An 18,667-nucleotide genomic window follows, 5' to 3' on the forward strand; every position below is an offset into this window, starting at 1 on the left:
GGATCTGTTCTGGGACCCTTACTCTTCATGATTTTTATAAATGACCTGGATGAGGAAGTGGAGGGATGGGTTAGTAAGTTTGCTGATGACACAAAGGTTGGAGGTATTGTGGATAGTGTGGAGGGCTGTCAGAGGTTACAGCAGGACATTGGTAGGATCCAAAACTGGTCTGAGAAGTGGCAGATGGAGTTCAACCTAGGTAAGTGTGGTGGTTAATTTTGGTAGGTCAAATATGATGGCAGAATATACTATTAATGGTAAGACTCTTGGCAGTGTGGAGTATCAGAGAGATCTTGGGGTCTGATCCGTAGGACGCTCAAAGAAGCTGCACAGGTTGACTCTGTGGTTAAGAAGGCGTATAGTGTATTGGCCTTCATCAATCATGAAATTGAATTTAGGAGCCGAGAGGTAATGTTGCAGCTACATAGGACCCTGATCAGACCCCAGTTGGAGTACTGTGCTCAGTTCTGGTCGCCTCACTATAGGAAGGATGTGGAAGCCATAGAAAGGGTGCAGAGGAGATTTACAAGGATGTTGCCTGGATTGGGGAGCATGCCTTATAGGTTGAGTGAACTCGGCCTTGGATCGACGGAGGATGAGAGGTGACCTGATAGAGGTGTATAAGATGATGAGAGGCCGTGATCGTGTGGATAGTTGGAAGCTTTTTCCCAGGGCTGAAATGTGCCACAAGAGGACACAGATTTAAGGTGCTGGGCAGTAGGTACAGAGGAGATGTTGGGTAAGTTTTTTACGCAGAGAGTGGTGAGAGCGTGGAATGGGCTGCCGGCAACGGTGGGGGAGGTGGATACGATAGGGTCTTTTAAGATACTTTTGGATAGGTACATGGAGTTTAAAGAAATAGAGGGCTATAGGTAAGCCTAGTAATTTCTAAGGTAGGGACATGTTTGGCACAACTTTGTGGGCCGATGGACCTGTATTGTGCTGCAGGTTTTCTATGTTTCTATAAGTGCGTCTCCTCAAGGGGCCTGAGGGTAAATTTGCGAGGGTGGGGGATGGCTCTCAAGGCCTCTCATTGAGGGACCCTTCCCGGGGGTTCTAAAATGGGTTTCCAAGGACTGAGTGAGAAAGGATAGGTGATCATTCAGCAACCTTCCCCTTTGTTGAGATGTGACAATGGATGGGCAATAAATGCTGGCAAACCCCCTACCTACCCTCGGGGTGATTAGGGTTGGGTGATAAATGTTGGTAAGCCTGTTGCCTTCTCATGGGGCGATTAGTGCTGGAGCAATAAATGCTGGCAAACTCCCACTGTACTGATGGGAGACTAGCAAACTCCCCACCTTCTTGAGAAGACTTAGCAATTGATGCTGGTTAAACAGCACCTCCCCTCCCCCAGTTGCATTTAGGAATGGGTGATAAATGCTGGCAGGTTCCCTGCCTTTTGGAGAGGGGGCAATTAGGGATGGGTAATGAATACTAGTAAACTTCCACTTTCACAGACAATTTGGGGTTGGTGATAAACTCACTTCCCCCAATTCACTCCCTTCAACCTTATCAATGGATTAATTAGGGATGGGGGGAAATGGATAAACTCACTTCCCCCAAATCACTCCCTTCAACCTTATCAATGGATTAATTAGGGATGGGGGGAAACGCTGGCAGCCTACTGACATCCAGATCCAGTGAACATTGCTTTAAAAAAAATACACGTTTTGCCACTTCACGTTGGCTCCTCCCTCAGCCAAAGACGGAGGGTGGGTCTGTGATTTACAAGGTCCCTTAACTCCTGTGGTATCCCCACAGGTGGGTGGTACATGGTGCTGCATGTCTCCCCGAGGGTGAAACTGGGGTAAATAGATGGAGTGTGTGTTAACTCTGCCAGTGTGGCATAGCAGATAGAGGCACTGTCAGCCCCAGAGACCCAAGCTCTGTGCGTGTGTGAGAGTGTGGTTTGTCTGCCTCCCTTTGGGCGTCCCCTGGGTGATCTGGTTTCCCCCCACTTGGACTAATCATCCCCCAGTGCATGGAAGAGTGTTAGGATCTGGGTGGTAAAAAGAAAAGCGACGAACTGGAACCTTGTTATTGTTACATGTACTGAGGTTGATGGTGTAGTGGTATCCAACCTGGACTTTGAGCTGAATGGTCTCAGGTTCGAATCCAGCCGGCTCCTTGCACACTTCCCATCCATGCTGGGTTGAGTGTCGAGCTGGCAACTCGGCTTCATAGAAAACAGATGCCAAAGGAACGCCAAGGTTGCCGCCCGATGCACCGCAATCACGGAGAGGAATGACAACAATGGTGTACTGTGGTACAGTGGAAAACATAGTGTTCATAGAGATCCGGTCATTACACAGTGCATTGAGGTCAAGGTAAAACAAGAAGAGAGAGTGCAGATGTTAAGTTGCAAGGACCACGATGAGGCAGATTGTAAGATCAAGAGTCTGTCATTGTAGCTGGGGACCATTCAGCAGGGGGGTAGTAGCTGTCCTTGAGCCTGGTGACACAGATCCTCAGGCTTTTGCATCTCTGCCCAATGGGAAGAGGGAGAGGAGAGAATGCCCAGGGTGGGTGGGGTCTTTGTTGTTCTGGCTGCTTTCTCAAGGCAGTGGGAAGTGTAGACAGAGTCCATGGAGGGAGGGGGGCTGGTTTCTCGAGCTGGAGCTGCGGTCCTTTGGAACCGCGGGCACAGCAGCTGCCATGATTCATCCAGACAGGATGCACAGCTAACCCTTGGTGAGGGTTAATGGAGAATGTGCTGGATTTCTTTAGCCTACTGAGGAAACAGAAGCACAAGAAAATGGAGGAGAGTGGACAGCTGGTGCCTTGGCTAAAACGAGAGGACGTAACTTATAAGGTGACTGGAAGGAAGGTATAGGGGGATGTTAGAATTAGATTTTTTTACACAGTGAGTGGTGGGTGTGTGGGACATACTGCTGGGGGTGCTGTTAGATGCGGATACATTAGTAACATTCAAGAAGCTCTTACGTTAGGCACATAGATGAAATAAAAATGGAGGGTTATGTAGGAGGGAAGGGTTAGATTGATCTTGAAGTAGGTTAAAACGTTGATGATTTGCTGTGGCTGATGGGCTTGTACTGCGGTCTACTTGTTCTATGGTCTAAGTCAGCAGGTCAGTCAGCACCTCTACTTCGGAGTCTGCGGAGATTTGGCGCGACTTTTAAAACTTTGACAAACTTGTATGGATGTGTAGTGGAGAGAGTATTGAGTGGCTGCATCACAGCCTGGTATAGAAACACTACTATCTTTGAACGGAAAATCCTACAGAAGGTAGTGAATTAGGCCCAGTGCATCATGGGTAAAGCCCTCTCAAATGTTGAACACGTCTGCATGAAATTCTGTCGTAGGAAAGCAGCATCAATCATCAAAGATCCTCACCACCCTAGACTTGCTCTTTTCTTGCTGCTGCCATCACGTAAAAGGTACAGGAGCCTCATGACTCGCACCACCAGGTTCACAAACAGTTACTACCCCTAAACCATCGGCCTCTTTAACAAAAGGGGATAATTACACCCACTTGACCTATCTTTGAGATGTTCCCACATCCAATGATCACTTTAAGGACTCTTTATCTCACTATCTCATGTTCTCATTATTTCTAGCTATTTATTTATATTTGCATTTGCACAGTTAGTTGTCTTCTGCACTCTGGTTGATCTTTCATTGATCCTGTTATAGTTACTATTCTGTAGATTTGCTGAGTATGCCCACAGGAAAATGAATCTTAGGGTTGTGTATAGTGACATATATGTACTCTGATAATTAAAAAATTGCTTAGATCTTTGAGCATGGAGAGAAATAAACGGTCAAAAAGTTCAAAGTAAATTTATAATTAAAGTATATACGTATATGTTTCCATAGGCTACCTTGAGATTCATCTTCTTGAGGGCATTTACAGGGGATAAAGAAATACAATAGTATTTTCAAAAAATGTAAACAAAGACAGAGAAATGACCATTGTGCAAAAGAAAAACTGAAAAGGAAACAAATACTCGTATGAATTGTAAAGAGTTTCTAAGTGAGTCTGTAGGTTGTGGAATCAGTTCAGAGTTGAGGCTGGTGAAGTTATCCTCACTGGTTCAAGAGCCTGATGGTTGTAGGGTAATAACTATCCTTGAATCTGGTGGTGTGGGGCCTACGGCTCCTGTACCTCCTGCCTAATGGCAACAGCAAGAAGATAACATGGGTTGGATGGGATCTGGATGCTGTTGACTTATTGGGCTAAGTTCCTCCAGCATTTTGTGAAGAAGTAGAGGAATAGGATGAGCAAGAAAGGAGGGGAGGGCATGATGAGTGCAAGGTTCGGCGGGGAGGGGAGCGGGAATTGGACTGACCACTTGTCCCAGCAGATGGCCCTTTTCCTTGACCACTGGCACTCACCAACATCCCTAGCCCGAAGAGGAAAAGGCGCTCGGAGGATGGGCTGAGGGAGCATCTGTCGGGAAGCGCCAGGAGTGAGGGATTCTACAAGATCAGCAAGAAGGAAAAGGACACTTATCTCCGGGTTCCTGTCACTCCCCGAGAGACCCTCCCCACCCACGTAAGTGGAGTTTATCAATAGAAGTGTGAAGTGATACCCTCTGGACGGTCAAACCTGAGGGTGGAATACAAAGTCCGACAGGATTTGTAGCCGTGAGGAGGAACAGAGGAATCGGGTCCACATCCCTCACAGTTGCCATGCAAGGTGATAGAGTGGTTCAGAAGACGTACGGTGTGTGGGCCATCATCAGTTAGGGGATTGAGCTCGTAGCACATATATATCAAACTCAAGGCCCGCGGGCCAAATCCGGCCCGCGGTGGAATTATCTTTGGCCCGCGAGATAATATCTAATTACTATTAAAGCTGGCCCCAGTAATCGCCATACCTATGGCGTATGATATGGCTAATGCTGAGTTTATTCAGGTACCAGGTTTTCAGGGTTTTTAGTGTATATTCGGCAGTCTTGCTCGGCAGTCTTCTTCATAAGAAACGGAATTTGTAAAGTGAAACACTTTGTAGTTATAGCAGAGACTGAGACACATGAGAGCAGGCTGAAAAAACGGAGGCAACGAAAGCTGCGTTCGCACGCGTCCGACTGATCCGGCCCACATGAAGCTGCATTTTGCTCAATCCGGTCCGTGACCTAAAATGAGTTTGACACCCCTGTGATGTAGCATGTTAGTGTTGCACTGTAAACAACTCTGGGTAGACCACACTTACTATGTCCAGTTCTAGTGACCTCAGTATAGGAAGGATGGGGAAACTTCAGAGAGGGTGCAAAGGAGATTTGCCAGGATGATGTCTGGATTGGAGAGCATGCCTTATGAGGAAAGATAGAGTGAAAGAGGGTGAGAGGTGACTTGATAATGGAGTATAAGATTATGAGATGTGTAGATGGAGTGGACATCCAGTGGCTTTTCCCAGGGTGGCAATGGCCAGTACCGGACAATATCCTTTTAAGATGATTGGAGGAAAATTTAGGGGAGATGTAAGAGGTAAGTGCTTGGAAACCACTGCTGGAACTGGTGCTACAGCCAGATACATTCTATGTAGTGACTCTTACATAGAGAGAAGAGACTTGAAAGAATATAATGTTGTGGCTTTAAAAGGTACTGGTGACACCTCACTTGGAGTATTGTGAGTAGATTGGGACCCCTTATCTAAGAAAGGATGTGCTGACATTGGAGAAGGTTCACAAAAATAATTCCAGGATAGAAGGTGTTTGAGTAGTGTTTGATGGCTCTGGCCCTATACTTACTGAAATTCAGAAGAATGAGGGGGGATCTCATTGAAATCTATCGAATGTTGATAGGCCTCGATAGAGTGGATGTGGAGAGAATGTTTCCTATGGTGTGACAGTCTAAGACTGGAGGACACAGCCTCAGAATAGAGGGATGTCCATTTAGAATAAAGAGGAAGAAATTAGCCCTTAACTTGAGAGTGGAGCTATCAAGGCACTGTTTCCATAGCAAGCCATTCTTGTTTTTATGAGGTCGAGATGCTAGCTCAATGCTCAACCAAACTTGGATTCGAACTCGGGAACCTTCACTCCGGAGTCTGGCGCTGATATTATTGCGCCATTAATCGGGACCCATTTAGAATAAAGATGAGGAGGGATTTCTTTAGCCAGGGAGTGTTGAATCTGTGGATTTTTTGCCACAGGTGGCTGTGGAGGCCACATCATTGGATATATTTAAGGCAGAGGTTGATAGATTCTTGATTAGTAGGGGAGAAGGCAGAGATTGGGGCTGAGGGGGTAAAAGATTAGTCATGATCAAATGGCGGAGTGGGCTCGATGGGCCAAATATCCTAATTCTGCTCCTATATTTTATGGTCTTATAGACACACAAGATAGAGCACTGGAGTACGGGAGCTGGGACATTTAGGTAGCACTGGTGGAGGATCATGTGCTGTTCTAGTTAACCAGCTAAAAGAAAGACATCATTAAGTTGGTAGATGACATTTAACACCTTAAGCAGAGTTAGACCATTCAGCCCATTTTCTCTGTTCTGATTCAAGTCATGGCTGATTATTTCCTCACTTTCAAAGGATGCCCTCTGGTATTGGTGATTGCCACCCTGGGAAAAGTCTCAGACTGTCCACTCTATTTATGCCTCTTATGCACCTCTGTCAAGTTACCTCCTTCTCCTTCGCTCCAAAGAGAAAAGCCTTAGCTCACTCAACCTTTCTTCATAAGACATGTTCCTTAATCCATCAGCGTCCTGATAAATCTCTGCACCCTCACTGTGCTGTATTGCTCCATGTTCTGCTTTCAACCCCATTCTCCTGTCTTCTTCCCATAACCTCGGGTGCCCTTACTAATCAAAAACCTATCAACCTCCGTTTTAAATATACCCAGTGATCTGGCCTCCACAGCCACCCACAGATTCACCACCCTCTGGCTAAAGAAATTCCTCCTCATTTCTGTTCTCAAGGGAGATCCATCTAATCTGAGACTGTGTCCTCTGGTCCTAGACTCTCCTACTATAGGAAACATCACTTACACTCTAGGCTTTTCAATACTTGTTAGGTTTCAATGAGATTCCCCCATTTTTCTAAACTCCAACGAGTACAACCCCAGAGCCATCAAACACTAATACATGGAAGACACCAAAGACCCTGCAAATACTGGAAATGTTAAAACAACAAACATAAAAACTTGTCCTCCTTCCCCTGCCCCATCTTATTCTGGCTTCTGCCCTTTTCCTTTCTAGTCATGATGAAGGATGTCAGCCTCAAATGTTGAGCATTTATTTCCCTCCACAAATTTGCATGTGTTGCTTCTAATATATTAATCCTTTCATTCTTGGGATCATTCTCTTAGACCCCCTCTGGAACCTTGCCTACGCCAGCACATCTTCCATTACCCCTTTAGCTGCGGGTCCAAAACTTCGCACAGTATCCAAAATGTGCCCTTACAAGGATATTCCTGGGATTTGGGGGGAGGAGTGTCTAAGTTATGGAGTGAAGTTGGCCAGGTTGGGACTTTATCCCCTGAAGTGAGAGTGACTGAGGGTGACCTTGCAGTCTTTTCCCCCCAGGGTCAGGGAATGAAAAACCAGAGGACATGAGTTCAACATGAGAGGGGAACTTTAAGGACAGTGATCCATAAATGGAACAAGCTGCCAGAGGAAGGCATTGAGGCACATATATTAGCAAGGTTTATAAAGTACCTTGGACAAGGAAGGTGTAGAGAGATCCGTGCCAAACGTGGGCAAATGGGGCGAGCATTGATGGGAATCTTCATCAACATGAACAACCTGCTTCCGCGCCGGCTGACTGCGACTGCCATCTCTCTCTCTCTCTCCACACACCTTCCTCCAAATCCATATATCCTCATCAAACATGGGGATACGGCTAGCAGCCCCATTCCATAAAAACCCAAAACTATAGGAACACCAACAGAAGCTGCAAAGTCGTCATCCCTGAGAGAGGATGGACGCACCTGTGGATACAGGACACAGGCAACTCTCAGTGACCTATGCCCCAGCAGGGGTGATGGGTTTAACCGCATCAAACATACACCATGTGTACTCTTACCTTCACACCATTCCTAACTGCGTCCTGTCTCTCAACACTCCCCACCATCGGCAGTGTGTGCCCTATAACTTTTATACTGACATCCCACTAATCCTTGACGCTTCCCAGCAGAAGTGGGGGAGGGAGATGTGATATCTATCCCAGCATAGTTGGGGATGTGTGGCCTATCAGAGCGAGGTCGGGGGTAGCACGGTCTCTCTCCAGCAGACTTCATCGTGATCATCATGACTCCAGTATTTCTACTATGTTTTAATGTTTCTTAATTGTACGTATGATTTTTTTGTGTTCCATCGCTGAGCAGCAGTGAACCGTCTGATTGGCCTATCAGAGTTCTCTTTGGGAACTAGTTGACTTGATTAGCATTTCTGATCTGGCTATTGTTCACGATCACACTTAATAAAAAAAATCCCAGTAGAGGCTGGGGGTATACGCGTTCCAATAGGTTTTCATCCTATTGATGTCAGAAGCTCAAGATGGGTGGGAGTGCCGTTCTGCTTCCCCTGGTTGGACTATGTTGACGTGTTCTCTCCCTCCTTTCCTTCCATTCCGCCACTCCCCCTCTGCCCTTCAACCACCCACACTTCAACCCCTACACCTCAAATCCCAACCCCTTGGCCATCTGCCATCCCCTTTCCTCATATCTCACCCTCGTACCCATCCCAATCTGCAAATCCTCTCCCTCGCTCTCCCTCTCCCTCCCCTCTCTCCCTCCCTCTCCCTCCCCTCTCTCCCTCCCTCTCCCTCGCTCTCCCTCCCCTCTCTCTCCCTCACTCTCTCTCTCCCTCCCCTCTCTCGCTCCCCCTCCCCTCTCTCACTCCCCCTCCCCTCTCTCGTTCCCCCTCCCCATCGCTCTCCCTCCCCTCTGCCTCTCCCTCCCCCTCTTGCTCTCCCTCCCTCCCCTCTGCCTCTCCCTCCCCCTCTTGCTCTCCCTCCCTCCCCTCTCTTGCTCTCTCTCCCCTCTCTCTCCCTCCCTCCCCTCTCTCTCCCTCCCTCCCTCCCCTCTCTCTCCCTCCCTCCCTCCCCTCTCTCGCTCTCCCTCCCTCCCCTCTCTCGCTCTCCCTCCCCTCTCCCTCGCTGTCCCTCTCCCTCCCCTCTCTGCCTCGCTCTCCGTTTCCTCTCGCTCTCTCACTTCCCCCCCTCCCTCACCCTCGGGAGGGACGTATGGTGCTGACCATCTCCCCCCACCACCCTGCAGTCTTCCCTCTCCAACCCTGCCCCCCCCAGCCAGGGCTCGAACCGGTTGCTATCGGAGCGACGCTCTGAGCAGAGACGGCTGCTGACCGCCATCGGCGCTTCTGCTGTCCTGGACAGTGACCTGCTCAAGTTCAATCAGCTCAAGGTCAGCACGGGGTGGGGAAGAGGAGGGTGGAAATGGGAGGGGATGAGCGAGGTGGGGTGAGGTAGAGGCAAGCGGCAGTGGGTGTAAGGTGCACGGGGGGCAGGAGGGAGATGGAGAGGTGGGGAGGAAGAGGGAGGGGCAAGTGGGGTGTGTGAGAGGGAAGAGATGGGGAGATGCGGCCTGGAAGAGGGGAGAGGAAGTAGACTGAGGCATGGTGAGGGTGGGGTGCAGGGATGAGGAATTGGGAAGAGGGGATGTTGGGAGGAGAGGAGGGAGAGGGAGTGTGCAAGAGAACAAGAGGAAGGGGAAGGCGAGGGAGGGAGGGGACTGGATGCTAACAGGAACTGACTTCACACCGGGCTCCCCCTCCAGTTCCGGAAGAAGAAGCTGAGGTTCGGCCGGAGCCGCATACACGAATGGGGTCTGTTCGCAATGGAGCCTATTGCGGCTGACGAGATGGTCATCGAATACGTGGGACAGAACATCCGTCAGGTTGGGCTCTTCGTGTGTCTTGTGCGCGCTGGAAAGAGACCAATCGTGAGAAAGAGTGTGCGTGAGAGACTGTGTGTGCGCGTGTGAGAGAGAAACTGATTGTGTTTGTGTGAGAGAGACAGAGAACATGCGCGAGAGGGACAGGAACAGAGACTGCGAGTGCGTATGGTTCCTGCTGCCCACTCCCTCCCTCCCCCACCTGCCTCTCAGAGCTCTCTCTTCCATCTGCAACTTGTGCTCCCTGCCCCACCCTCGGCTTCTCTCACTGCTTCTCCCCCCCGGCAGATGGTCGCTGACATGCGGGAGCGGAGGTACGAGGAAGAGGGGATCGGCAGCAGCTACCTGTTCCGAGTGGATCACGACACAATCATCGATGCCACCAAGTCCGGAAACCTTGCCCGTTTCATCAACCACTGTTGTACGGTACGGAAGGAGTTTCACTCAGTGTCTGACCCCGGGAGTGTGTGATGGGACAGGGTGGAGGGAGCCTCATCCTGTGTCTGACTACAGGAGTGTGTGACAGGGCGGTGCAGAGGGAGCCTCTCCTCGTGTCTGACCCCGGGAGTGTGTGATGGGACGGTGTGGAGGGAGATTCACTCTGTGTCTGACCCCAGGAGTGTGCGATGGGAACGGGTGGAGGGAGATTCACTCTGTGTCTGACCCCGGGAGGGTGTGATGGGACAGGGTGAAGGGAGCCTCGTCCTGTGTCTGACTACAGGAGTGTGTGACAGGGCGGTGCAGAGGGAGCCTCTCCTCGTGTCTGACCCCGGGAGGGTGTGATGGGACAGGGTGGAGGGAGCCTCGTCCTGTGTCTGACTACAGGAGTGTGTGACAGGGTGGTGCAGAGGGAGCCTCTCCTCGTGTCTGACCCCGGGAGGGTGTGATGAGACAGGGTGGAGGGAGCCTCGTCCTGTGTCTGACTACAGGAGTGTGTGACAGGGCGGTGCAGAGGGAGCCTCTCCTCGTGTCTGACCCTGGAAGGGTGTGATGAGACAGGGTGGAGGGAGCCTCGTCCTGTGTCTGACTACAGGAGTGTGTGACAGGGCGGTGCAGAGGGAGCCTCTCCTCGTGTCTGACCCCGGGAGTGTGTGATGGGACAGGGTGGAGGGAGCCTCGTCCTGTGTCTGACCCCGGGAGTGTGTGATGGGACAGGGTGTGGAGGGAGCTTCACGCTGTGTCTGACCCCGGGAGGGTGTGATGGGACAGGGTGGAGGGAGCCTCTCCTCGTGTCTGACCCCGGGAGGGTGTGATGAGACAGGGTGGAGGGAGCCTCGTCCTGTGTCTGACTACTTTTATTTTAGAAACAAAATTCCTTTATTACAAATATCGGTGCTATATAATATATACAAAACAGTGACTAACACAATTACTTCCCTACAAATTGACAATACACATTAAACCAAAATGTTCCCATCTCTATCAATGATGGCATTTACACCCCGCGGAGCCTAACGGTCCCGGAACGCCTCTCAGGTCACCATGGACTGCACGTGTTCCTTTTCAATATTTACCCGAGCACGAACATACCCTCTAAACATTGCGAGGTAGTCTGCCCAGGCCTTACCCCACGGCAGTGCAGAGGGAGCCTCGCCATGTGTGATGGGATGGTGTGGTGGAAGTTTTGCCCTGTGTCTGACAGTGTTTCCTTCCCCTCCAGCCGAACTGCTATGCCAAAGTCATTACACTGGAGGCGCAGAAGAAGATCGTCATCTACTCGAAGCAATCCATCAGTGTCAATGAGGAGATTACCTACGACTACAAGTTCCCCATCGAAGAGAACAAGATCGCCTGCCTGTGCGGGACGGAGAATTGTCGAGGCACTTTGAACTGAGGGAGCTGTTTGCTTGGGCTGAGTTTCTCTAACCCCACTCCCCCCCTTCCTCTCTCCCTCTCCCTTTCTCCCACTTCCCCTCTTCTCTCTCTCACCATCTCCCAGCCCTCCCTCTCCCCTGCATAAGGGACAGTACAGTATTTGGATCGTTTAATTTAAGTTTTAATTCTTTTTGCACTAATCGTTCAGAACAGAACGGCACCAGCCATACAGATCCAACCCTCCTGCTCCAAATGTGCACCTGGTACTCCAAAGGCATTCCCTCCCTCTTCTTCTGACCACCCCCCTTTTCCCCCATCCCCTACGCCTCCTCCATCCCATTCCCTCCCTCCCAACCTCGCATTCATCTGTTGGGGTCCTCTGTGACGCTCTTAAAGGGGAAGGTATAGCATTTGTTTTTCCCTGTATGGGTTGCAGCTAGTCCTTCACATCACAGATAAGCATTAAATCTAACTGGAGACATTTGATGGCAGGGACAGCTCACAGGCCTGTGGGATCTTGCCATTCACAGGCGGCAGTGGCGTTGTGCTTGATGCCGCAGTGGGGAGATCATGTGTGTCTGTTCCCCTCCTCCAAGGACCGTGTATTTACCTCCAGCCTTGATCTCCTGATTTCAAACAGGTTGCCCCATCCCACCTCACCCTACCTACTGCCCTCCAGAGAGGGGTAGAGAAGGGCATGACATTTACCCACTGGAGCTGCAACGTATGCTCATTGCGTGGGTGATCTTGGCGAGAATGGTGGCAAAAGCTGCAGTGGTCCCCATCAGCACTCGTTACCCTTTTAAGAAGATGGAGCATGTAGCCGTTTGAAGGAATGCTGCTGAGGGGAGGGATGCCTGCACTGCGTCGCATCGGTCACCAGGTGGGGCTGCTGAGCCCGGCTGGCAACCGCTCCGCAGCGCCACCTCGTGTCCGGGTGGTGGAAGGGCAAGTGCTCAAAACATCCAATGGCCACGGCCGCTGGTCCCCTGACTCTCACCCGCCCCGCAACATCCAGTGACCGCCGCCCTCATTAATAATCAGTGACTGCATCCTCTCTGCTGAACCATGCCTCCCACTCCTCTGTTTTCCCCGATGCAACCTCCACCTTCACCCCATCCCTCCACCAGATCTTCTGCCTCCCGTCTCATCCAACTCCCCACTCCATCTCCTCCCCATCTTCTCATCTCCCTATCTTGTCTCCCACCCCCTCGTCCCTCATTCTCTCACTCCTCTTCTTCCTCCCCCACGCCACCACCCTCTTGCCTTCATCCCTACCTGACCCCTGCACCCACTTCCCCCATCCCCTCTCTTTTCCATCGCCTACATCCCCTTCCCCTCACCACTCCACCCACTTCCTTCCCCCTCCTCCTCCACATACACTCCCCCCTCGACCCCTCCTTTCCCATCACCCTCTTCACCTTCTCCTCCCCCTCGACACCCCCATCCCATCTCATCACACTCCCTCCAACCCTCCTCACAAGACAAGGTATGCGGGAAGATTCACTCCAAACTCCAGTGCCTGCTTCTTGGCTCCAAATCTCTCCCACCCCAGTGCCAAGAAGCCTCTGTGCCTTTTCTCCAAATCCCCTTCCATTCAGTGGGGGGGGGGGAACAGGGAGGGGAGGGGAGGGTGTACACTACCCACCACAATCCCACAGTTTCTCTCCTCCATTCTGGGAGAGCACGTAGGCGGGGCTGCACAGCGAGATATTCAAGGAGGGCTTAGCCCAGAAACCCGCTGGTGGGGGGTGGGAAGGAGAGAGAGAGAAAAATTCTCCCTCTTCCTCCCTCTTCCTTTCTCTCTCCCCTCCCTCTCTCTTTCTCTCCCTGTTCCCCTCTCTCTCCCTCTGTCTCTCTGCAGCAGTGAGGGCAAAATCAAAGCAACAAAAACACAGGATGTAAAATATTGTAGATGGGAACTCGGGGAAAACAACTAAACAGGGCTTTTAAATGCCAAGGTCGTTTCTTGTGGAAACGAGTTGTTTGTTATGTACATATTGAATTATCCATTCATTACTATGACTGTACATATGTGTGCGCCTTTCTTTTTTGGATTAAAAACAAAAATGTTGAATTTTTTTGAAGCTTTACCAGCTCGAGTTGAAAAATAAAAGTTTGGAGGTATATTGGGTCCAAGTTCCCTCAGCCGGTCATCTCCACCCATCCACAGGAGGGTGTGGCAGGAGCGAGCTTTCAAAGGTAGTCTCCCGTCTGAGGGTGTAGTGGAAGAGTTACAGAGGCACAGAAGGGCAGGGAGGGAGAGAGACAGAGACAGGGAGGGAGGGGTGATGGAGATAGGGAGGGGTGGAGGGGGTGAAAGGGTGGGGTGGAGGTCAGGGAGGGGTGATGGAGATGGGGTGGGTGCAGGGAAGGAGGGGTGATGGAGATGTGGAGGGGTGAAAAGGTGGGGTGGAGGGGAGGGAGGGATGATGGAGATGGGGTGAGTGCAGGGGAGGGAGGGGATGCAGGGAGTGAGGGGTTAACAGATGGTGAAGTGTGGGGGAGGGAGTAAGATGATGGAGATGGAGGGGTGCAGGGTAGGGGGTGATGGAGTTGGATACAAAGGTGGAGGGGAGGGAGGGGGTGATTGAGATGGGGCATAGGGGAGGGAGAGTGTGACAGAGAGGGAGAGGTGCAGGGGAGGGACTGGGTGATGGAGACGGGTGGGGATCAGGGAAGGGATACAGGGAGTGTGAGGGATTAACAGGTGGAGAGGAGGTGTAGGGAGGGAGGATGGGGATCACGGAGGGGGAGTGAGGTGTTAACGGAGAGGAGGAAGATAGGGGAGTCTCACAGAACCACATCAGACCCTTTTGACCCAGTGTCCTTCCTATCTCAGATACCTCTCCATTCTGATCCCAGTGTCCTTCCTATCTCAGATACCTCTCCATTCTGATCCCAGTGTCCTTCCTATCTCAGATACCTCTCCATTCTGATCCCAGTGTCCTTCCTATCTCAGATACCCCTCCATTCTGATCCCAGTGTCCTTCCTATCTCAGATACCTCTCCATTCTGATCCTAGTGACCTTCCTATCTCAGATACCTCTCCATTCTGATCCCAGTGTCCTTCCTATCTCAGATACCCCTCCATTCTGATCCCAGTGTCAGTCCTATCTCAGATACCCCTCCATTCTGATCCCAGTGACCTTCCTATCTCAGATACCTCTCCATTCTGATCCCAGTGACCTTCCTATCTCAGATACCTCTCCATTCTGATCCCAGTGTCCTTCCTATCTCAGATACCCCTCCATTCTGATCCCAGTGTCCTTCCTATCTCAGATACCCCTCCATTCTGATCCCAGTGACCTTCCTATCTCAGATACCTCTCCATTCTGATCCCAGTGTCCTTCCTATCTCAGATACCTCTCCATTCTGATCCCAGTGTCCTTCCTATCTCAGATACCTCTCCATTCTGATCCCAGTGTCCTTCCTATCTCAGATACCTCTCCATTCTGATCCCAGTGTCCTTCCTATCTCAGATACCTCTCCATTCTGATCCCAGTGTCCTTCCTATCTCAGATACCTCTCCATTCTGATCCCAGTGTCCTTCCCATCTCAGATACCTCTCCATTCTGATCCCAGTGTCCTTCCTATCTCAGATACCTCTCCATTCTGATCCCAGTGTCCTTCCTATCTCAGATACCCCTCCATTCTGATCCCAGTGTCCTTCCTATCTCAGATACCTCTCCATTCTGATCCCAGTGTCCTTCCTATCTCAGATACCTCTCCATTCTGATCCCAGTGTCCTTCCTATCTCAGATACCTCTCCATTCTGATCCTAGTGACCTTCCTATCTCAGATACCTCTCCATTCTGATCCCAGTGTCCTTCCTATCTCAGATACCCCTCCATTCTGATCCCAGTGTCCTTCCTATCTCAGATACCCCTCCATTCTGATCCCAGTGACCTTCCTATCTCAGATACCTCTCCATTCTGATCCCAGTGACCTTCCTATCTCAGATACCTCTCCATTCTGATCCCAGTGTCCTTCCTATCTCAGATACCTCTCCATTCTGATCCCAGTGTCCTTCCTATCTCAGATACCCCTCCATTCTGATCCCAGTGTCCTTCCTATCTCAGATACCCCTCCATTCTGATCCCAGTGTCCTTCCTATCTCAGATACCTCTCCATTCTGATCCCAGTGTCCTTCCTATCTCAGATACCCCTCCATTCTGATCCCAGTGTCCTTCCTATCTCAGATACCTCTCCATTCTGATCCCAGTGTCCTTCCCATCTCAGATACCCCTCCATTCTGATCCTAGTGACCTTCCTATCTCAGATACCCCTCCATTCTGATCCCAGTGTCCTTCCTATCTCAGATACCCCTCCATTCTGATCCCAGTGTCCTTCCTATCTCAGATACCCCTCCATTCTGATCCCAGTGTCCTTCCTATCTCAGATACCTCTCCATTCTGATCCCAGTGTCCTTCCTATCTCAGATACCCCTCCATTCTGATCCCAGTGTCCTTCCCATCTCAGATACCTCTCCATTCTGATCCCAGTGTCCTTCCTATCTCAGATACCTCTCCATTCTGATCCCAGTGTCCTTCCTATCTCAGATACCCCTCCATTCTGATCCCAGTGTCCTTCCCATCTCAGATACCTCTCCATTCTGATCCCAGTGTCCTTCCCATCTCAGATACCTCTCCATTCTGATCCCAGTGTCCTTCCCATCTCAGATACCTCTCCATTCTGATCCCAGTGTCCTTCCTATCTCAGATACCTCTCCATTCTGATCCCAGTGTCCTTCCTATCTCAGATACCCCTCCATTCTGATCCCAGTGTCCTTCCTATCTCAGATACCCCTCCATTCTGATCCCAGTGTCCTTCCTATCTCAGATACCTCTCCATTCTGATCCCAGTGTCCTTCCTATCTCAGATACCCCTCCATTCTGATCCCAGTGTCCTTCCCATCTCAGATACCTCTCCATTCTGATCCCAGTGTCCTTCCTATCTCAGATACCTCTCCATTCTGATCCCAGTGTCCTTCCTATCTCAGATACCCCTCCATTCTGATCCCAGTGTCCTTCCCATCTCAGATACCTCTCCATTCTGATCCCAGTGTCCTTCCCATCTCAGATACCTCTCCATTCTGATCCCAGTGTCCTTCCCATCTCAGATACCTCTCCATTCTGATCCCAGTGTCCTTCCTATCTCAGATACCTCTCCATTCTGATCCCAGTGTCCTTCCTATCTCAGATACCTCTCCATTCTGATCCCAGTGTCCTTCCTATCTCAGATACCTCTCCATTCTGATCCCAGTGTCCTTCCTATCTCAGATACCCCTCCATTCTGATCCCAGTGTCCTTCCTATCTCAGATACCCCTCCATTCTGATCCCAGTGTCCTTCCTATCTCAGATACCCCTCCATTCTGATCCCAGTGTCCTTCCTATCTCAGATACCCCTCCATTCTGATCCCAGTGACCTTCCTATCTCAGATACCTCTCCATTCTGATCCCAGTGTCCTTCCTATCTCAGATACCCCTCCATTCTGATCCCAGTGTCCTTCCTATCTCAGATACCCCTCCATTCTGATCCCAGTGTCCTTCCTATCTCAGATACCCCTCCATTCTGATCCCAGTGTCCTTCCTATCTCAGATACCCCTCCATTCTGATCCCAGTGACCTTCCTATCTCAGATACCTCTCCATTCTGATCCCAGTGTCCTTCCTATCTCAGATACCTCTCCATTCTGATCCCAGTGTCCTTCCTATCTCAGATACCTCTCCATTCTGATCCCAGTGTCCTTCCTATCTCAGATACCCCTCCATTCTGATCCCAGTGTCCTTCCTATCTCAGATACCTCTCCATTCTGATCCCAGTGTCCTTCCTATCTCAGATACCCCTCCATTCTGATCCCAGTGTCCTTCCTATCTCAGATACCCCTCCATTCTGATCCCAGTGTCCTTCCTATCTCAGATACCTCTCCATTCTGATCCCAGTGTCCTTCCTATCTCAGATACCCCTCCATTCTGATCCCAGTGTCCTTCCTATCTCAGATACCTCTCCATTCTGATCCCAGTGTCCTTCCTATCTCAGATACCTCTCCATTCTGATCCCAGTGTCCTTCCTATCTCAGATACCTCTCCATTCTGATCCCAGTGTCCTTCCTATCTCAGATACCCCTCCATTCTGATCCCAGTGTCCTTCCTATCTCAGATACCCCTCCATTCTGATCCCAGTGTCCTTCCTATCTCAGATAGCCCTCCATTCTGATCCCAGTGTCCTTCCTATCTCAGATACCCCTCCATTCTGATCCCAGTGACCTTCCTATCTCAGATACCTCTCCATTCTGATCCCAGTGTCCTTCCTATCTCAGATACCCCTCCATTCTGATCCCAGTGTCCTTCCTATCTCAGATACCCCTCCATTCTGATCCCAGTGTCCTTCCTATCTCAGATACCCCTCCATTCTGATCCCAGTGTCCTTCCTATCTCAGATACCCCTCCATTCTGATCCCAGTGTCCTTCCTATCTCAGATACCTCTCCATTCTGATCCCAGTGTCCTTCCTATCTCAGATACCTCTCCATTCTGATCCCAGTGTCCTTCCTATCTCAGATACCTCTCCATTCTGATCCCAGTGTCCTTCCTATCTCAGATACCCCTCCATTCTGATCCCAGTGTCCTTCCTATCTCAGATACCTCTCCATTCTGATCCCAGTGTCCTTCCTATCTCAGATACCCCTCCATTCTGATCCCAGTGTCCTTCCTATCTCAGATACCTCTCCATTCTGATCCCAGTGTCCTTCCTATCTCAGATACCCCTCCATTCTAAAGCCTTGTCGTCTTTACCCGCCAAATATTACCCACTTCCAACCCTCAGAGGGAGACAATAGCTCTAAGCCTCCACTCTCTACCTCTCAACACTACAAACAGCTGGATGAACTCAGCAGGTCGGGCAGCATCCGTTGAAAGGAGATGTCAACGTTTCGGGCCGTGACCCTTGGCAGGAGGAGTGAATTTGAAAAGGGTGGCGGAGGAGGGGAGAGAGAAACAGCGAGTGAAAGGTGAAACTTGCGGG

At 50.4% G+C, this 18,667-nt stretch overlaps 1 protein-coding gene across 1 annotated transcript in view; it reads left to right on the forward strand.

The window, feature by feature from the left end:
- Positions 1-13,723, forward strand: part of LOC140718991 (histone-lysine N-methyltransferase SETD1A-like) — a 33,956-nt gene extending 20,233 nt beyond the window's left edge. The window contains 5 exon segments of the mRNA XM_073033301.1: positions 4,356-4,519; positions 9,195-9,338; positions 9,711-9,830; positions 10,116-10,253; positions 11,488-13,723. Coding sequence (XP_072889402.1) covers positions 4,356-4,519; positions 9,195-9,338; positions 9,711-9,830; positions 10,116-10,253; positions 11,488-11,661 — 740 coding nt within the window. The 3' untranslated portion in view covers positions 11,662-13,723.
- Positions 13,724-18,667: the final 4,944 nt, after the last annotated feature.

This window comes from Hemitrygon akajei, chromosome 31 (genome assembly GCF_048418815.1).
Source record: "Hemitrygon akajei chromosome 31, sHemAka1.3, whole genome shotgun sequence".
Classification (NCBI taxonomy): Eukaryota; Metazoa; Chordata; class Chondrichthyes; order Myliobatiformes; family Dasyatidae; genus Hemitrygon; species Hemitrygon akajei.